The 20,080-nt window shown below is 47.5% G+C and overlaps 2 protein-coding genes across 3 annotated transcripts; one reads left to right on the top strand and one right to left on the bottom strand.

Moving 5' to 3' along the window:
- The first annotated feature begins 1,538 nt into the window (after positions 1 to 1,538).
- MRPL41 (mitochondrial ribosomal protein L41) lies at positions 1,539 to 3,119 on the top strand. Its single transcript, XM_044268459.1, has 2 exons — positions 1,539 to 1,635; positions 2,473 to 3,119. The coding sequence occupies exon 2, from the start codon at positions 2,483 to 2,485 to the stop codon at positions 2,888 to 2,890; it is 408 nt and encodes a 135-aa protein (XP_044124394.1). The 5' UTR covers positions 1,539 to 1,635; positions 2,473 to 2,482; the 3' UTR covers positions 2,891 to 3,119.
- Positions 3,120 to 10,182: 7,063 nt separating this feature from the next.
- On the bottom strand, positions 10,183 to 18,701 carry DPH7 (diphthamide biosynthesis 7). 2 transcript variants are annotated; one of them, XM_044306494.1, is made up of 11 exons: positions 18,649 to 18,701; positions 16,908 to 17,071; positions 16,686 to 16,822; positions 15,780 to 15,867; positions 14,879 to 14,970; positions 14,627 to 14,793; positions 14,273 to 14,345; positions 13,969 to 14,034; positions 12,861 to 12,994; positions 12,348 to 12,785; positions 10,183 to 11,362 (listed from the first exon to the last, which is right to left on the bottom strand). In XM_044306494.1, the coding sequence occupies exons 2-10, from the start codon at positions 17,046 to 17,048 to the stop codon at positions 12,394 to 12,396; spliced, it is 1,290 nt and encodes a 429-aa protein (XP_044162429.1). In that variant the 5' UTR covers positions 17,049 to 17,071; positions 18,649 to 18,701; the 3' UTR covers positions 10,183 to 11,362; positions 12,348 to 12,393. The 2 variants fall into 2 exon arrangements, with proteins under 2 accessions (XP_044162429.1, XP_044162427.1); XM_044306492.1 differs by having other exon boundaries at positions 10,184 to 11,362; positions 12,861 to 13,027.
- Between the last annotated feature and the right edge of the window lie 1,379 nt (positions 18,702 to 20,080).

Below are 20,080 nucleotides of genomic sequence, written 5' to 3'. Positions count from 1 at the left end.
TGGCACTGGGGGAGGAACTAATGGAACAAGGGAGGGGAAATTGATGACACTGGGGGACGGGATCTGATGGCACTGGGGGGAGCTGATGGAACTGGAGGGGAGCTGATGGCACTGGGGGGAGCTGATGGAACTGGAGGGGAGCTGATGACACTGGGGGGAGCTGATGGAACTGGAGGGGAGCTGATGGCACTGGGGGAAGCTGATGGCACTGGGGGGAGCTGATGGAACTGGAGGGGAGCTGATGGAACTGGAGGGGAGCTGATGGCACTGGAGGGGAGCTGATGGCATTGGGGGGAGCTGATGGAACTGGAGGGGAGCTGATGGCACTGGGGGGAGCTGATGGAACTATAGGGGAGCTGATGGCACTAGGGGAGGAAGCTGATGGCACTGGGGGGAGCTGATGGAACTGGAGGGGAGCTGATGGCACTGGGGGAAGCTGATGGCACTGGAGGGAGCTGATGGAACTGGAGGGGAGCTGATGGAACTGGAGGGGAGCTGATGGAACTGGAGGGGAGCTGATGGAACTGGAGGGGAGCTGATGGCACTGGGGGGAGCTGATGGAACTGGAGGGGAGCTGATGGCACTAGGGGAGGAAGCTGATGGCACCTGGGAATCTAATGGCACTGGGGGGAGCTGATGGCACGGCGGGACTGATCAGTTTTTATAGAAAACTTTTTTTTAATTAGTTTTTTCTTATTAGAGTACTTGATTAATAGTTGGATTAATCAGTAGAATACTTGATTACTAGAATAATCGACATGGGATTTTGGTGGCGTTTTCCGCGCTTTCAGGCTTTTTTTGCGGCATTTTTTATTTTTTTGTTGTAGTAAAACGCCAGCTCCACTGAAGGTCTATGGGAAGGACACACAAGCCTTGTTTGTTTTTGTTAGCTACTGGCATTTTTTTTCATTAGGTGACATTTTTAGTCTTTTTTGCGTATTTTCAAAAATGCAGCATGCTGGCGCTCTTGCCATTTTTTTCATCACTTCCTAAAAACACCATGAAGAAATTACTTGCGTTAAGACGCTGTTGAAAAAAAAAAGCCCGAAAAAAATGCCACAAAACAAAAAAATTCATGCGTGTGGGAATTGGGGCGTATTTGCCACGCAGGATTCTGGGTGACAAGGGAAGCCATATTTGTTGTCACCCAACTTTCCTTGGGACAGCTATAGCTGAGAAACACCTGAAAATTGTTACAAAAAATGTACTGGAATTGTTTTCTAATTTTAAATAAAAATAAAAATTTTAACCAGTCTTTTAGGTCTGTTCTTATGTCCATGGGCACCATTCTTTACTATACGCTACTTTATCCATATTTCTCCTATTTTTCACTTTTATTGAGTTTGCATTATCATGATTTTTTTATTTTCCCGACTACCGTCTTCGTTTTTTACCTCAGAAAACCCTTGCCCAATTGCTCCAGCTTTTCCCGCCTGCCACTCAAGCCCCTGACTGGATCGCGCATGCGCCGCTTCCGCCTTCTCCCATAGGCAAGTGGCCAATCAGCGCGTGCCGATACTAATACTGCGCGATGATTGGGCGGATGTTGCGCTCAGAAGGAGGCTTGAAACGCACGGATTTGCTTTGCGGCAGGTTTAGCACGCTGACGTTTTGCACGGACGGCGCTGTCTGAAGGTGAGAAGTTAACCCTTAGCCTTCTTTTCTAGGGGACCCTAAAAATCATCATCTAGGGGCTTATTACGAGTCAGGAGGAGGACGAGGTGATGTGATTTTATCATGCCCCTAGGATTTGTTCCTAAGACCCTCCATTTGTGATGTGATTAATATCACCCTCTAATAGTCTGACCCTAGTGACCCCTATTTGTACATTTGTTATTTGGGAGTTTTTTTTTTTTTAAGTCTTTGCTGCCATAGAAATCCATTGGCGTGTTTCGGGGGCGACATTGAAATCTCTGAGCCCTGATCTAACTGCTTTGATGCCGCAGTCATTATTTATTGTGACATCTAAGGGGTTAACCCGTCAGTCACGTAGCTAGCCCTGAGCCTGACCATTGCAGTAAAGTGTCAGCTGGACGGTACCTCTCGGGGCTCTGCTCCCAAGCCAAAACCGTGCAGCGAATGGGCAGTGCATTGCATTAAAGGGGTCCTCCGGGAGTAGAACGCTGATAGGAGGATAGGTCCTCAACATCTGATCAGTGGGGGTCCGACTCGGCACTCCGCTGAGGCGGTGCTACGTGAATGCTGCGGCCAATGACGTCACAAGGTCAGTCCCAGGCCACTGTACTGTGAGGAGTCCGCAGCGCTTACTGTAGCACCGCGGCCTCTTCAAACCGCCAAAAAGTAGGTATGCGAGGCGTCCGACCCCTTACTGATCAGATATTGAGGTTAGGTCATAAATATTGTACTTTTGGTCACCCACCTACGGCAGGAAGGGGGGGGGGTGGTGGTTAAAGGAATTTTACGGAAACTTCTTGAAATAAAATGGCCGCCCTCACCCTTTCTCTCTTGCAGTAAGCCACCAATGGGGCTGCTTCAGAATCTCGCCCGCGGCTTCGTCCGGGGATCCGACCGAATGGCCAAAATCACTAGCAAAATGGGACCTAACTCCTTCAACAGGGGTAGAGGAGCCAAGAGGGTGGGCTTCCTGACCTCCAACAAGAAGTTTGTCCGAGTGAAGGAGATGGTGCCCGAATTCATAGTCCCGGACCTGAGCGGCTTCAAGCTGCGGCCGTACGTCTCCTACAAGGTTCCGGCCGTGACCGAGGAAAAGATGACCGCCAAGAAACTGTTCCTGGAAACCGCCGCTCCGGCCATACAGAAGGACATTGAGAGCGGCACCTTCGATCCCAATAACCTGGAAAAGTACGGATTCGAACCCACGCAAGAAGGCAAATTATTCCAGCTGTACCCAAAGAATTACGTCCAGTAGCCGCGATCGGACTGCGATAGTTAACCCCATGTTATAGCGCTGAGTTTGGTAATTAAACGGAAAATACCCAACGCGGCCAACACCGATTTATTAATGCGGAAACCATAGCAAGCCAGGCATCTCCCCTGGAGCGGCCATGAGTACTACAGCTCTGATCAGGTGACCGGCCGTCCAGAGCGAGAGCCGGTGACTCAGAGGGGGGCCCTGAGCCGTGGCTACAACTCCCAGGATTCTCCTTCCACTTCTATGGGAGAACAGACAAGTAGGGCCTCTTGCACACTACCATGTGCTGGCCGGGTCCGTGCTGCGGACCGCAAATGGTTCGCAATTGACAGGCATCGACCGTGGGGCAGCCACATGTGGATCGCGGACCCATTCACTTGGATGGGGTCCGTTGTGCAAAAAGATAGTGCTGACCCGCACTTCTCTCTAGAACAGGGACCCCAAAGTGAACGAGAGCAGGCTGCGCATGCGCTGAATACTCTCCATTCACTATTATTGGAGTTCCCAAATTGCAGAGCAAGCGCAGCCACAGCTCCATTCGCCTGCACAGCTGTTCTCCGTGCACTTTGGGGGGGGTCCCGTTCTAGTAATAAGTGTGGGTGTCTGAGGTGAGACAACCCCATTAATCTCCCACAGTTATAGATGAGGTAAGGACATCAGTTTCAGACTGGTGGGGGTCCAACTCTCGGACGCTTGGCTGTCTATATAGCGGCGCCCCCCACTGGTCAGATATTGAGGGCTCATCCCAAGGATCAGCCATCAGCAGTGCATGGCTCCTGCACAAAGCTCTGTTATGGGGTCCGGCCAATGAACCCTTTATATTTCCACAAGGCACAACCGCCCTGCAGCCAAACTGTGTGGCAGGGACCAGCAACCTTCGTCACTCCAGCTGCTCTGAAACTACAACTCCCAGCATGCAAACATGCTCGGCTGTTCGTCTAACTCCCATAGAAGTGCATGGAGCATTCTGGGAGTTGTAGTTTTAGAACACCTGGAGTGCTCCGCTGCAGATTCTGGTGGCTATCTGCAATGTACGGTAACTTCACATCCAACCAATGTCTGCCGCAGTGTGTGGGCAGGAATTGCTTAACCCCTTCTACCCTGGGCTAGTCTTCACCTTCCTGCCCAGGCCTGTTTTTTCGCTTTATGTGGTAATAACTTTGGACTGGTTTTACTTATCTGACTGATACTGAGATTGTTTTCTGGTGACACATTGTACTTCATAGTTAATACGGTTGAAAAAAGACGTAAGTCCATCAAGTTCAACCAAGGGATCGGGGGGGACGCGAATCCCAGAAGGAAGTGAGACTCAGATTTCTACACGTTTTCATAAGCATTAGGCCTCATGCACACGAACGTGGTTTGGGTCCGCATCCGAGACGCAGTTTTTGCGGCTCGGGTGCGGACCCATTCACTTCAACGGGGCCGCAAAAGATGCCGACAGCACTCCGTGTGCTGTCCGCATCCGTTGCTCCGTTCCGTAGCCCCAAAAAAAAAAATTTAACATGTCCTATACTTGTCCGTTGTTACAATGGATCCACAAAAAATACCTGATGCCATACAGATGTCATCCATTTTTTTTTTTTTTTTTTTGTCGGACCGCAAAACACATACGGTCGTGTGCATCTAGCCTTAATGTCTTTTACTTTTAAAGGGCTTCTGTCACCCCCCCCCCCCCCATTTAGCCATTTTCGGTATCGGACATTAGCTATTTGCTAATGTCAGTTGAGTCCATATATATCACTGTTACCTGTCTCTGTGCTGTAAATTCAGTAAAAATCATACTTTTATAATATGCAAATTATTGAATTACTTCACTACCAGCAACTTGGGCGGTTACTTGCTGGTAGCCGCCCCCTCCTCGGACTATACACACGCCCCCTCCTCCACTTGATAGACAGGGCCAGCGAGCGCTCTCCTCCTCCCGTTGGCCCTGTCTGCCCATGAAATCCCGTGCCTGCGCCGTACCGGTCCTCATTCGGCGCAGGCGCTCTGAGAGAAGGACGCTCTCTTGCCCGCTCCTTCCCCAGTGCGCCTGCGCTGATGACGTCACACTACACCCAGAAAAGAAGCAGCTAAATGGGGGGTGACAGAAGCCCTTTAAGAATTCTTCTAAACCCTTTTTGAAACTGTTCCTGCTGTGACCACGTCCTGAGGAGTCTTTTCCACAGATTCTCAGTTCTTACAGTAAAGAAGCTTTGACGCTTCCGGAGACTGAACTTCTTCTTCTCCAGTCGGAGGCAGCGCCCCCTTGTCTTTTGAGCACATTTTACATGGAACTGTTTTTCAGCGTATTTTTTTGTATGGCCCATTTATATACTTGTACAGGTTAATCATGTCCCCCTTAGACGTCTCTTCTCAAGACTAAATAAATTCAATTCTTTTAATCTTTCCCTATAACTCAGACCCTCCAGGCCCCTTATCAGTTTAGTCGCTCTCCTCTGTACTTTTTCCAGCTCCAGGGCATCCTTTCCATGGACTGGTGCCCAGAACTGGACTGCGTATTCCAGATGAGGCCGCACCAGCGCTTTGTAAAGTGGTAATATCACATCCCTGCCCCGCGAGTCCAGGCCTCGTGTAATGCAGACAATATCCTGGTGGCCTTAGAAGCAGCTGATTGACATTGTGCTGTTATTTAATCTACCATCCACAAGGACACCCAAATCCATCTCTAGAAGTGACTCCTCCAGTGCTACATCCCCTAGGACATATGAAGCACAGAGATTATTACTACCAAGATGCAGAACTTTACATTTGTCCACATTAAACCTCATTTGCCAAGTTGATGCCCAATCACTCAGTGTTCCCGTCAGCTTGTAGTTTATGGACATCTTCCATAGATCGTACAGTACTACACAGCTTAGGCTACTTTCACACTTGCGGCAGAGAGATCCGGCAAGCAGTTCCGTCGCCGGAACTGCCTGCCGGATCAGGCAAAATGTATGCTAACTGATGGCATTAGTAAGACTGATCAGGATCCTGATCAGTCTTAAAAATGCCTGAAACAAATGAAAAGAGAGCTCATATTACCAAAAATATAAATTTTATTACAATAAGTTAAAAAGATTTCCAGAAAAAAAGGGGAGAAGGGTAAATTCATACATAAGATGCCGTGAAACAAGGTGATGGGAGCGGAGAAAAAACAGCACCACCCTGGGAGGAAGAAGCACACGGTTGAGACAAATGAAGAGATGTAATGTAGATAATATCTGACATGGAAATAAGCGATCTTGGGTGCAGTGCCCAGTCCATGTAATAAGCAAATGCAGAGATGGAATCATACAATAACAGGTAAAGCACGGTCAGCTCATGCACCCCCACATGTAAAGATGGAAATTGTATCAAACAGGGCAAAGTGCCGGTGGACTGGAATTGACCACACAATCAGCGGGGGGCAAAGGGAGACCAGAGCTTACCTGAAATAACCGTGTGCAATGAAACCCAGGGTGGCGCTACCCCAAAAATGCCTGATCAGTCGAAAAAATGCATTGAAATGCCGGATCCGTCGTTCCGGTGTCATCCGGCAAAACGGATCCGGCATTTATTTTTTTCACCTTTTTTTCAGTCTGCTCATGCGCATAACGGAACGACTGATCCGGCATTCCGGTATTCTGAACGCCGGATCCGGCACTAATACATCCCTATGGGAAAAAATACCGGATCCGGCTTTCAGGCAATTGTTCCGTTTTTTTCGCCGGAGATAAAACCGTAGCATGCTGCGGTTTTCTCTTTTGCCTGATCAGTCAAAACGACTGAACTGAAGACATCCTGATGCATCCTGAACGGATCGCTCTCCATTCAGAATGCATGGGGATAATCCTGATCAGTTCTTTTCCGGTATAGAGCCCCTGTGACGGAACTCTATGCTGGAAAAGAAAAACGCAAGTGTGAAAGTACCCTTAGTGTCATCTGATAAAATACAAACAGTACTACTACTCCCATCTTCTATATCATTAATACAATTTCTCAATCCAATTAAACTGTACTTTCCAAGCCTATAGACCTTACTTTACCTATTAAACTTCTATGAGGGACAGGATCAAAAGCCTTTGCAAAATCCAGAAACACTACATCCACAGCTGCCCCTCTGTCCAGACTACTACTCGCCTCACTACATCCACAGCTGCCCCTCTGTCCAGGCTAACACTCACCTCACTACATCCACAGCCGCCCCTCTGTCCAGGCTACTACTCGCCTCACTACATCCACAGCTGCCCCTCTGTCCAGGCTACTACTCACCTCACTACATCCACAGCCGCCCCTCTGTCCAGGCTACTACTCGCCTCACTACATCCACAGCCACCCCTCTGTCCAGGCTACTACTCACCTCACTACATCCACAGCTGCCCCTCTGTCCAGGCTACTACTCACCTCACTACATCCACAGCTGCCCCTCTGTCCAGGCTACTACTCACCTCACTACATCCACAGCCACCCCTCTGTCCAGGCTACTACTCACCTCACTACATCCACAGCCGCCCCCCTGTTCAGGCTTCTACTCGCCTTACTACATCCACAGCCGCCCCTCTGTCCAGGCTTCTACTCAACTCACTACATCTACAGCCGCCCCTCTGTCCAGGCTTCTACTCACCTCACTACATCCACAGCCGCCCCTCTGTCCAGGCTAACACTCACCTCACTACATCCACAGCCGCCCCTCTGTCCAGGCTACTACTCGCCTTACTACATCCACAGCCGCCCCTCTGTCCAGGCTTCTACTCACCTCACTACATCCACAGCTGCCCCTCTGTCCAGGCTACTACTCGCCTTACTACATCCACAGCCGCCCCTCTGTCCAGGCTTCTACTCCCCTCACTACATCCACAGCCGCCCCTCTGTCCAGGCTACTACTCACCTCACTACATCCACAGCCGCCCCTCTGTCCAGGCTACTACTCCCCTCACTACATCCACAGCCGCCCCTCTGTCCAGGCTACTACTCACCTCACTACATCCACAGCCGCCCCTCTGTCCAGGCTACTACTCCCCTCACTACATCCACAGCCGCCCCTCTGTCCAGGCTACTACTCACCTCACTACATCCACAGCCGCCCCTCTGTCCAGGCTACTACTCCCCTCACTACATCCACAGCCGCCCCTCTGTGCAGGCTACTACTCCCCTCACTACATCCACAGCCGCCCCTCTGTCCAGGCTACTACTCACCTCACTACATCCACAGCCGCCCCCCTGTTCAGGCTTCTACTTACCTCCTCATAAAAACAAATCAGGTCAGTCTGACAACTTCTGTCCTTGGTAAACCCATGTTGGTTGTCACTTATGATATTATTTACAGTCACATACTCCTGTATATAGTTCCTTAAGAGTCCTTCAAACATGTTTCCCACAACAGAAGTTAAACTAACTGGTCTATAATTACATGTAGAGGACCAAGATCCTTTTTGAATATGGGCACCACATTTGCCTTGTGCCAATCACTTGCCTTTGTACCAGTACCTAGAGAATCTTTAAATATTATAAACACGGGCACAGCAATGACTGAACTGAGCTCTGTAAGCACTCTTGGGTGTTATCCATCTGGACCCGGAGCCTTGTTCACATTTACCCTATTTAACTTCTCTTGGACCATATCTACAGTTAGTCAGTTGAGTATATTACTGGATGTACTAACAGCCCCAGCACCACAGGTATCAGCTCCTTTCTCTTCATGTTAACGGTAAATTTGGGGCAATATTTTTTTCCTTTTATTAATCTACTCCCCTCACTACATCCACAGCCGCCCCTCTGTCCAGGCTTCTACTCAACTCACTACATCCACAGCTGCCCCTCTGTCCAGGCTAACACTCACCTCACTACATCCACAGCCGCCCCTCTGTCCAGGCTACTACTCACCTCACTACATCCACAGCTGCCCCTCTGTCCAGGCTACTACTCACCTCACTACATCCACAGCCACCCCTCTGTCCAGGCTACTACTCGCCTCACTACATCCACAGCCGCCCCTCTGTCCAGGCTACTACTCACCTCACTACATCCACAGCCGCCCCTCTGTCCAGGCTACTACTCACCTCACTATATCCACAGCCGCCCCTCTGTCCAGGCTTCTACTCACCTCACTACATCCACAGCCGCCTCTCTGTCCAGGCTAACACTCACCTCACTACATCCACAGCCGCCCCTCTGTCCAGGCTACTACTCACCTCACTACATCCACAGCCGCCCCTCTGTCCAGGCTTCTACTCACCTCACTACATCCACAGCCGCCCCTCTGTCCAGGCTTCTACTCACCTCACTACATCCACAGCCGCCTCTCTGTCCAGGCTACTACTCACCTCACTACATCCACAGCCGCCCCTCTGTCCAGGCTACTACTTACCTCACTACATCCATAGCCGCCCCTCTGTCCAGGCTTCTACTTACCTCCTCATAAAAACAAATCAGGTCAGTCTGACAACTTCTGTCCTTGGTAAACCCATGTTGGTTGTCACTTATGATATTATTTACAGTCACATACTCCTGTATATAGTTCCTTAAGAGTCCTTCAAACATGTTTCCCACAACAGAAGTTAAACTAACTGGTCTATAATTACATGTAGAGGACCAAGATCCTTTTTGAATATGGGCACCACATTTGCCTTGTGCCAATCACTTGCCTTTGTACCAGTACCTAGAGAAGCTTTATAAAATTATAAACAGGGGCACAGCAATGACTGAACTGAGCTCTGTAAGCACTCTTGGGTGTTATCCATCTGGACCCGGAGCCTTGTTCACATTTACCCTATTTAACTTCTCTTGGACCATATCTACAGTGAGCCAGTTGAGTATATCACTAGATGTACTAACAGCCCCAGCACCACAGGTATCAGCTCCTTTCTCTTCATGTTAACGGTAAATTTGGGGCAATATTTTTTTCCTTTTATTTATTGAAAAAAATCTGAATTTTGTAAAATTTTAACTGTTAAGACAGACACAAATACCTCACAATAGTTATCAATCAACATCCCCCGTATGTCTACTTTATGTCGGCATCATTTTGTAAATGTCATTTTATTTTTTAGGACGTTAGAAGGCTTAGAATTTTAAAAGCAATTTTTCTAATTTTCACAATTTTTTTTTTTTCCAGCACCAATTCAGTTATAAAGTGATTTTGAGGGGCTCAAGTAATAGAAACCACCCATGATTGACTCCAGTTTATAAACTGCACCCCTAAAATTATACAAAACTGTCGGTACCAACTTTGTTAATCCTTGAAGTGTTTCACAAGAAATAAAGGAAAATGGAGGTGAAATTTCAAAATTTAATTTTTTTGGGCAGATTTTTTATGTTAATACATCTTTTTTTTTTTCTTGCAACACAGCAAGGGTTCACAGCAAAATAAACCTCAATATGCATGACTCTGATTCTGCCGTTTACAGGAACACCGCACACGTGGTCGTAAACTGCTGTATGGGCACGTGGCAGTGGTCAGAAGGGAAGGAGTGCCATATGGTTTTTGGAGGGCAGATTTTGTTGAAATGTCTTTTTGAGCGCCATGTTGTATCTGAAGAGACCCTGAGTTACCCCTACAGTGGAATGCCCCAAAAGTGACCCCATTTTGGAAACCACCCCTCCAAGAAATGTATTAAGGGGTGTACTCAGCATTTTGACCCCACAGGCGTTTATAGAATTTAGAAACACTTGGCTGTGCAAATGAAACATTTCATTTCTTCCAATAAAATATTGCTTTAGCCCCAATTTTTTTTATTTTCACAGGGGTAAACAGGAGAAAAAGCCATTACTTATTTTCTCCTTAATACAGCAACACTCCATATGTGGTGGTAAACTGCTGTGGGGGCACACCGCAGGACTCAAAAGGGAAGGAGCGCCATATGGCTTTTACAGCTTTTGATGGATTGGTTTACGGGCACCACGTTGTTATTGAACAGTCTCTGAATCCCCCCCCCCCAAAATCAGATATTGACTGACCGAGGATAGATCATCAATACGGAACTCCAGGAAAATCCCTTTAAGGTTGGTTTGCGGGTGCCCCCTGGGTCATGGGGAAAATTAATTTCAATCTCATCCACTTAGCTTTTCTACACACAATTTCCCTACGGGAAAATCAACAGCTCTTGAGCCACTCGTGGCGTAAAATTTTATGGTGTATTTGTCCGTGGCTTAAAATTAAGCCACATGTGAATCCACCCAAAGGCTGTCTGCCTGAGGTCTTCTATCCAGGGGTACTGGACCACTGGTGGTAACCCCCTTGAACCTTCATGTATGAGACCCGTCCACGGCTCAGGGTTTCATGGACAGAGGAACATTTATTTATTTTTCTTAAAAAAAATTCATATATATACACACGACCGGATGCTGCTGGGTGCTTGGAATATCGCCAGTAACGGCTGCTGGTATACGGCCTCCGATGTTACTTGTCATGCAATCGGATGGCGCTCTCGTCCATGGAGGCAAGTATCATTATTGCTGATTTCTGTGCAGGGTCCTGATTTACGTTTTTTTCTTTAAGGAGACCTAAAGGAACAAATGAAAATGGGAGATAATGAAATGGAGTAGCCTCTAAGGCCTCTTCCACACGAAAGTCTTTTCATTCCGTTTTTTTTTGCGACACGAATACGGAACCATTTCAATGGGTCCACAAAAAAACTGAAGTTTTACTCTGTGTGCATTCAGTTTCCGTATTTCTGTTCCGCAAAAAAAATAGAACATGTCCTATTATTGTCTGCAATACGGACAAGGATAGGACTGTTCTATTAGGGGCCCGCTGTTCCGTTCCGAAAAATATGGAATGCACACGGATGTCATCCGTGTTTTTTTGCAGATCGCAAAATACATTCGGTCATGTGCAAGAGGCCTAATCCTGTACAACTGACTGCACGAAAGGCTGTTCTACTTAAAACTGCGCTGTAGAATGAATACTTACTGTGCTCCCTCCCATTTTAAGTTTGTTAAAGGCTATAGACACTTTCAGGGCAATTTTTCAATTGGTCTTTATTAAAAATGGTCAGCCATTTTTGAGATACAAGGGTTAAAAAATCAGTTTATTTGCAGAATGTCTCAGACTTATGTCAGCTGACGGCTCATGTGTAGCTCTGATCTCCTGACCTCATAAACACTCATTATACCTAAACAATACGGCTTAAATGAGTGTTTATGAGATCAGAGCTACACATGAGCAGTCAGCTGACAGAACTCGGAAGAGACATTCTGCAAATAGTTTTTTTTAACCCCTGTATCTCAAAAACGGTGAACATTTGTAATAAAAACTAATTGAAAAAATGTGGGGGTTTTTTTAGCCCAAAATGAGTAAAAAAAAGTTACCCCCCTTGAAATGTAGTTTTAGCGCGTGACCCCCCATCCGTCATCTTAGTGCCCCCAGATTAGACCTCCACAGAACCCTATGGTGATCTAAATTCAGTTCACATAAACCAGGGGAGGGCTGGGGGGCTTGGCGGGTCGTAGGGCCTTAATATGGGTGCTCATGAAAACAAAAACGCACCTCAGGAGGTAGACCATTGTAACGACCGGTGAGCGGCAGTAGACGGTCACTCCGCAGGGTTTAGTCTCTGGGATTCCCACCGCCAGACATGTAAAACGTGGTCATAAAAGGAGCACGTGGCCAGCAGGTCAGTCTGCGCTTGTCCGGGGACCCCAGTGACCGGACGGTCGTCGGTCGTTCCGCTCGGTTCCGGCACGTATCCTCCAGAGTCGTCCTCCAGGACGACGTCGAAGCTGGCGGTGGGCGACTCGTAGAAGATTTTCAGGTTCTGCATGGATTGCGCCAGCTTCTGACTGCCGACAGGATCCGACTCCACCGCCTTTAAGGACTCCAGTTCTGGACTGGGCACGGAGGCATCCGGAAGTAACGCTCTGGACCAATCGGCTCCGTAGGCCAAGGAGTTGTGGAGGACATACGAAGACAGGATGGGGCAACCACCTAGAGGGCGGCAAAGTGCAATTCATGAAGAATGTGGGGCTAACTGAATCCGGTTCTCCTAATGCTGGGGCTTACCGGAGCCGGAGTCCAGGATGTGGAAGCCACTGTGCATACAAGCGGCCAGCAGGAGGGCGCTGTCTGTGGGGTGCCACTTCAGCCGCCAGACTCCTCCCTGTACATGGGTGTCGGATGTCGGTTGCTTCATTTGCCTTAAGTCCCACACAAGAACGTGCTCGTCATAACTAGGGTCCAAAATGGGACAGGCTTAGAATACAGGCATGTGGGGAGGATTTACCATTGCGGATTTTACCGTGAATCCGCCATGTGTTACTTGTAGATTTATCGCGAGGTGTGAAATCCGCAGCATAACCTGACACGCTGTGGATTTAAAGGCTATGGACATCTTCGGGGCATTTTACTCATTTTGGGCTAAAATATTTTTTTTCAATTTGTCTTCATCAAACATTTACAGCGGTTTTTGTGATACGCGGGGTTTAAAATCAGTCTGTTTGCAGATGTTGCTCCTGAGTTCCATTAACTGACGGCTCATGTGAAGCCTTACCTCTGATCTCCTGACCTCATTATTGCTAGACTCTCTTCAAACTGATTTAAGCCATGTTCTTATGAGGTCAGGGTATGGGAGATAAGGCTTCACATGAGCCATCAGGTGATGGAACTCAGAAACGACAGTTTGCAAAGAGACCGGTTTATAACCTCCATGTATCACAAAAACTGCTGAAATTTTTTAATAAAGACCAATTGAAAGAATTTATTTTTTGTAAATGACCAAAAGAAGTAAAATGCATAAAAAAAATTCCCAAAGGTGTCCATAGCCTTTTAATTCTACATCGCAGGTCAATTTCCACCCCTATTTTTCTGCAGTGTAGGGATAACATTTTGTAAAATGTCAACCACTTAATACGCTGCAGTTATTCCACGGGAGAAAACCCACCACATGTGAACATGTCCTTAATGAAACATTGGGGATTTTCTTCCATTCTTCGTATTTAATACTAAAGTCATACATCGCCACCTACTGGTCATGTATGACTATGGCATATCCTGTAATAATTGCAGAACACCAGCAGGTGGCGCTATAATAATATACATTTTATTTTTTTAATAGGGGACATGTCAGCCAATGCACAGAGTCTATTATGTGGGGCTGGCACACACTGCTCACCTTCCCGTAGCCAAAACATGTTCCCGATGAGGGTTACTCTGGATGCTGCACACTCCCATTGAATGCCTGTGAGAAATAAAACTGATTATATAGGTTGTCCAAGATTGGCTGCTTTCTTAAAAACATAAAACAGCGCCACCCCTGACCACAGGTTGCGTGTGGTATTGCAGCTCAACCTATTAACTCTAATGGAGCGGAGCTGCCATACCGATCACCACCCATGGACTGGTGTGGCTGCGCTGTTTGTAAAATAAGGCAGCCATGTTCTTCTAATCCTGGACAGCCTTTACTGGGGGGGTCCTACCTTTTGCTGGTAAATACTGGGATGTCCGGTGTCGCTCTGGTGTCCCATCCTCTCAGCAGACAGTCATCTCCCCCTGGAATCAGGGACACGCACAGATCGTTAGCCTTGGCGCAAAAAGGGAAGGGGTAGCAATTACCTAGAGCAGGGATCAGCAACCTCTGGCACTCCAGCTGTTATGGAACTACAACTCCCATAGTGCCCCATTCACTTTTATAGGAGTTAGAAGAACAGCCAAGCATGTTGCATGCTGGGAGTTGTAGTTTCACAGCAGATTCCCATCCCAGAGCGAGCAGAGGTTGCCATGGGAATCGGCTCTGCGCCACTTTCACCAATTTCCCTCATATTGGGCCAGACCTGAGTAGATGATGTCACAGTTCCAGTAGTTGAAGGCGGCGATCCAGGCCTCGAAGTCGTGTGCCTTCCACTGACACGTGACGTCCACGGACGCCGCCGACTCTTCCACGTGCAGAAGGCTGAGCCTGCCCCGAGAGTCGCTGCAGATGATCTTCACAGGAGAAGTGCTGCGGCGGCGGGAGAAAAATCAGAGAAACGTTACGACGATTCATCGGCGGCGGCCATCCGGAAAACGGCGGTGCAGGGTCTCACCTCTCTCTCCTTCCTGTGGACCAGTCAAGGGATAGAGCCAGGCACTCGTCACCCAAATCCGCGCTGCACACGGGCTGCACTCTGGAGCTTTCCTACTGGAAGAACACGGAGACACTGCCGAGGAGAGCCGGCAAAAACAGCGCCACTGCCGCCCACAGGGTACGTGTGGTACTGCACCTCAGGCCCATTCAATTCAATGGAAACTAGTGCACAGTGCCTGATCCCGCTACTCTCAATGGCCGGTTTATGGTACTTAAAGGGGTCCTTACGTATTCTAATATTTCTATATACACCTGTCACACATACGGATATGTTTTGGCAGATGTTGACATCAGTCACCTGCAACGTTTAAAGGGGTTAGCCCCCTTTTATTGGTAGGTGATAAATGCATGATCACTGGGGGTCTGATCACTAGGACAGGGGTGGTCCCTGAGCCCTATGTGTGAATAGTGCCTGCATGACCACCGCTCCATTCACCGTCTATGGGGCAGCCGAGTACAAAGCTCCACCTATAAAAAACGGATTGATCTACGCCACTCAGGGAGCTTAGGACCCCGATCCTCCTGACCAGTGGGGGATCCCACCAATCAGATACCTGTGGACAGGAGATAAGTGTGCATCCTGAGATGACCCCTTTAAGGACTATAACCCCCAGCATGACTGCACATCCCCTAGAGCAGGCATCCTCAAACTGCGGCCCTCCAGCTGTTGCAAAACTACAACTCCCAGCATGCCCGAACAGCCTACAGGTATCAGCCTACAGCAGGGCATTGTGGGAGTTGTAGTTTTACAACAGCTGGAGGGCCGCACGTTGAGGATGCCTGCCCTATAGTCTGGCCCTGGACTCCGGTGACGCTTTGCTCCTATATTCCTGCCTGAGGTCTTGATTTCGGGCACTTACCTTTTGGCCTTGTAATCTATACAGCTCCAGGACGCCCTTGGCATTGGCGACACCCAGAACGGGGCTCTCAGAGAGCGGAACGTGGCACCTGAGAAGACAGAATAGCGCACTGGTCATACATAAATCGGATCACATTGCTCTCTATGCTGCTGATAGCCTTAAAGGGGTTGTCCAGGATTTTGATATCGATGGCCTACCCTTCCATTAATATCAGATGGGCGGGGTCTGACACCCCGCACCCCAATCAGACTGGCGGGGTCCGACACCCTGCACCCCACTGATCCGCTATAAATCTGGTGCCATTTACTTCAATGGCAGGAAAGCTGCAGTTTCCGGCTCTGTCCACTACATGGAGCTGTGTAGTTTTGTCGCCGGAGCCGCCCCCAAACAAGATCAGCGGGGGTGCGGGGTGTTGGACCCCACCGATCAGATATTGATGGACTACTTTGAGGATATCAAAATCCTGGATAACCCATTACCCAAAATTACTCAGGTCCCACCTCTAGAGAGTGGCGTTCCCCCGATCCCATCCAAGCGTCCCCCTATGCATTCAATGCAGCCTGGATGAGGAGGACCACGACCCCCTTGATGGGATGGGGACCTCTGTTTTTAGGATAGGTGCAGTTCCTAAAACTGGGACCTGCATCTATAAGACGTTTAGGCCACAAAAGCCTAAAATAGGGAAACCCCTTTAAGCTTGATCCTTCTGCTTGCTGTCAGTGAACAGCTGAGAAGCCCACCCTGATCCCCTCAGACAATCAGCCGCCGGAGGTAATGAAAGATGTTTTCATTCACTGATAGTGCGCAGAGGTCTTAGAGAAATAGATTTTTCACTACACACAGAGAGGCAGAGTACTGGGGGGGGTCTGTGAAAGCGGGGGGACGTACGGAAGCCGCGCTGCTCACCACTTCATGTCCAGTATGGCGGCTGTCTCTATCTTCTGAACCTCGGTCACTGGAGAAAAGAACTGCTGGGGGTTGTAGTGATAGAGGAGAAGGCGGCCCAGCCGCAGGTGTGGGTTGTCGCTGTCCTCTCCGCTGACCTGGGGGAGGGGAGAGCGGTATGGAGAGGAGACGCACACACGGCTTACACTATAGGACGTTATATGGCGTTATGTTCAGACTCACGTCAGGTTCTGGTTTCTTCAGCTGATACGTCCCGCAGGCCAGCACCGTCCCCCAGTCATCCAGCGGGCACCACTCCACCGCGTCCGCGCTGTACTCCGTATCAATCACCTGTAACGTCTGGGTCTTGCAGCGTCCCGCCATCGCTCGGCCTCCACATCACCCCCCTGATAACAACACCGCCGCTTATATACAAGTTATAATTAGAGGTGAGCGAATTTTGTTTACTGGTAAAAGGCGAATTGCGTTATAGATTCCGTTACCACGGACCATAACGCAATTCTGTGACGGAATGCCTTTAGAGTCCTCTCCTGCATAATGTAAACGGGACGGATCCGTTTTGCAGCCCATAGACTTCTATTATGACGGAATGAATAACGGAATCCCTCTAAAGCCATTCTGTTATGCGTTCCGTCATAGAATTGCGTTATGGTCCGTGGTAACGGAATCTATAACGCAATTCGCCTTTTACCAGTAAACTAAGGGTGAACGAATTTCAAAATATGAAATTCACTCATCTCTAGTAATAATGCTGAAGATAATGTACAGTGATGACATCACACAGAGGTTATGATGCTGTATATAATGTACAGTGATGACATCACACAGAGGTTATGATACTGTATGTAATGTACAGTGATGACATCACACAGAGGTTATGATACTGTATATAATGTACAGTGATGACATCGCACAGAGGTTATGATACTGAATATAGTGTACAGTGATGACATCACACAGAGGTTATGATGCTGTATATAATGTACAGTGATGACATCGCACAGAGGTTATGATACTGTATATAATGTACAGTGATGACATCGCACAGAGGTTATGATACTGAATATAGTGTACAGTGATGACATCACACAGAGGTTATGATGCTGTATATAATGTACAGTGATGACATCGCACAGAGGTTATGATGCTGTATATAATGTACAGTGATGACATCACACAGAGGTTATGATGCTGTATATAATGTACAGTGATGACATCACACAGAGGTTATGATACTGTATGTAATGTACAGTGATGACATCGCACAGAGGTTATGATACTGTATGTAATGTACAGTGATGACATCACACAGAGGTTATGATACTGTATATAATGTACAGTGATGACATCGCACAGAGGTTATGATACTGAATATAGTGTACAGTGATGACATCACACAGAGGTTATGATGCTGTATATAATGTACAGTGATGACATCGCACAGAGGTTATGATGCTGTATATAATGTACAGTGATGACATCGCACAGAGGTTATGATACTGTATATAATGTACAGTGATGACATCGCACAGAGGTTATGATGCTGTATATAATGTACAGTGATGACATCACACAGAGGTTATAATACTGTATATAATGTACAGTGATGACATCACACAGAGGTTATGATGCTGTATATAATGTACAGTGATGACATCACACAGAGGTTATGATACTGTATGTAATGTACAGTGATGACATCACACAGAGGTTATGATACTGTATATAATGTACAGTGATGACATCGCACAGAGGTTATGATACTGTATGTAATGTACAGTGATGACATCACACAGAGGTTATGATGCTGTATATAATGTACAGTGGTGACATCAGACAGAGGTGTCATGCAGAAGTTATCATACCATACCTTTTGCACTAATGACGTCACACTGCCTACCACAGATAAGTTATAATACTAAACAGAACGTACAATGATGACGTCACAGACAGCCACACTCACCAGCATGCAGCACGTACAGAATCCTGAACTCGACAACTACTTCCGGGTCGACTACACAAGAGGCTCCGCCTCCACAGAGAAATGATGGACAACAGCCTCGTCCAATAGCGTTTCGCCTCTCCTGATTGGCTGATTTTGATCACATGGCTATTATCCGTCTTTACTGAATGAGACTAACCAATTGTCTCCATTCAACAGAATTTCACAGAGAGGTCACGTCACCCGGGCAGGCTGAGCCTTGTAGTTCCACAAGAGTTGACATTTCCAGAAGCAATATTGAAATTGATTCAGATAAACTCTACAGCCCTCCAACAATGACATATCACATCCATTCTCCTTCCCTGTGTATCCATCAGAAAACTTTAACCTCCAGAGCTGCAATCACTGTTCTGCTGATACAGTCACTGTGTACATACAATACATTACTTATCCTGTACTGGACCTGAGTTACATCCTGTATTATACTCCAGAGCTGCACTCACTATTCTGCTGGTGCAGTCACTGTGTACATACATTACTTATCCTGTACTGATCCTGAGTTACATCCTGTATTATACTCCAGAGCTGCACTCACTATTCTGCTGGTGCAGTCACTGTGTACATACATTACTTATCCTGTACTGATCCTGAGTTACATCCTGTATTATACTCCAGAGCTGCACTCACTATTCTGCCGGTGCAGTCACTGTGTACATACATTACTTATCCTGTACTGATCCTGAGTTACATCCTGTATTATACTCCAGAGCTGCACTCACTATTCTGCTGGTGCAGTCACTGTGTACATACATTACTTATCATGTACTGATCCTGAGTTACATCCTGTATTATACTCCAGAGCTGCACTCACTATTCTGCTGGTGCAGTCACTGTGTACATACATTACTTATCATGTACTGATCCTGAGTTACATCCTGTATTATACTCCAGAGCTGCACTCACTATTCTGCTGGTGCAGTCACTGTGTACATACATTACTTATCCTGTACTGATCCTGAGTTACATCCTGTATTATACTCCAGAGCTGCACTCACTATTCTGCTGGTGCAGTCACTGTGTACATACATTACTTATCATGTACTGATCCTGAGTTACATCCTGTATTATACTCCAGGGCTGCACTCACTATTCTGCTGGTGCAGTCACTGTGTACATACATTACTTATCCTGTACTGATCCTGAGTTACATCCTGTATTATACTCCAGAGCTGCACTCACTATTCTGCTGGTGCAGTCACTGTGTACATACATTACTTATCCTGTACTGATCCTGAGTTACATCCTGTATTATACTCCAGAGCTGCACTCACTATTCTGCTGGTGCAGTCACTGTGTACATACATTACTTATCCCGTACTGATCCTGAGTTACAGCCTGTATTATACTCCAGAGCTGCATTCACTATTCTGCTGGTGCAGTCACTGTGTACATA

This window comes from Bufo gargarizans, chromosome 9, assembly GCF_014858855.1.
Source record: "Bufo gargarizans isolate SCDJY-AF-19 chromosome 9, ASM1485885v1, whole genome shotgun sequence".
NCBI lineage: Eukaryota > Metazoa > Chordata > Amphibia > Anura > Bufonidae > Bufo > Bufo gargarizans.
The sequence above is the reverse complement of the archived record's forward strand: the minus strand, read 5'-3'. Positions and strand labels throughout refer to the sequence as shown.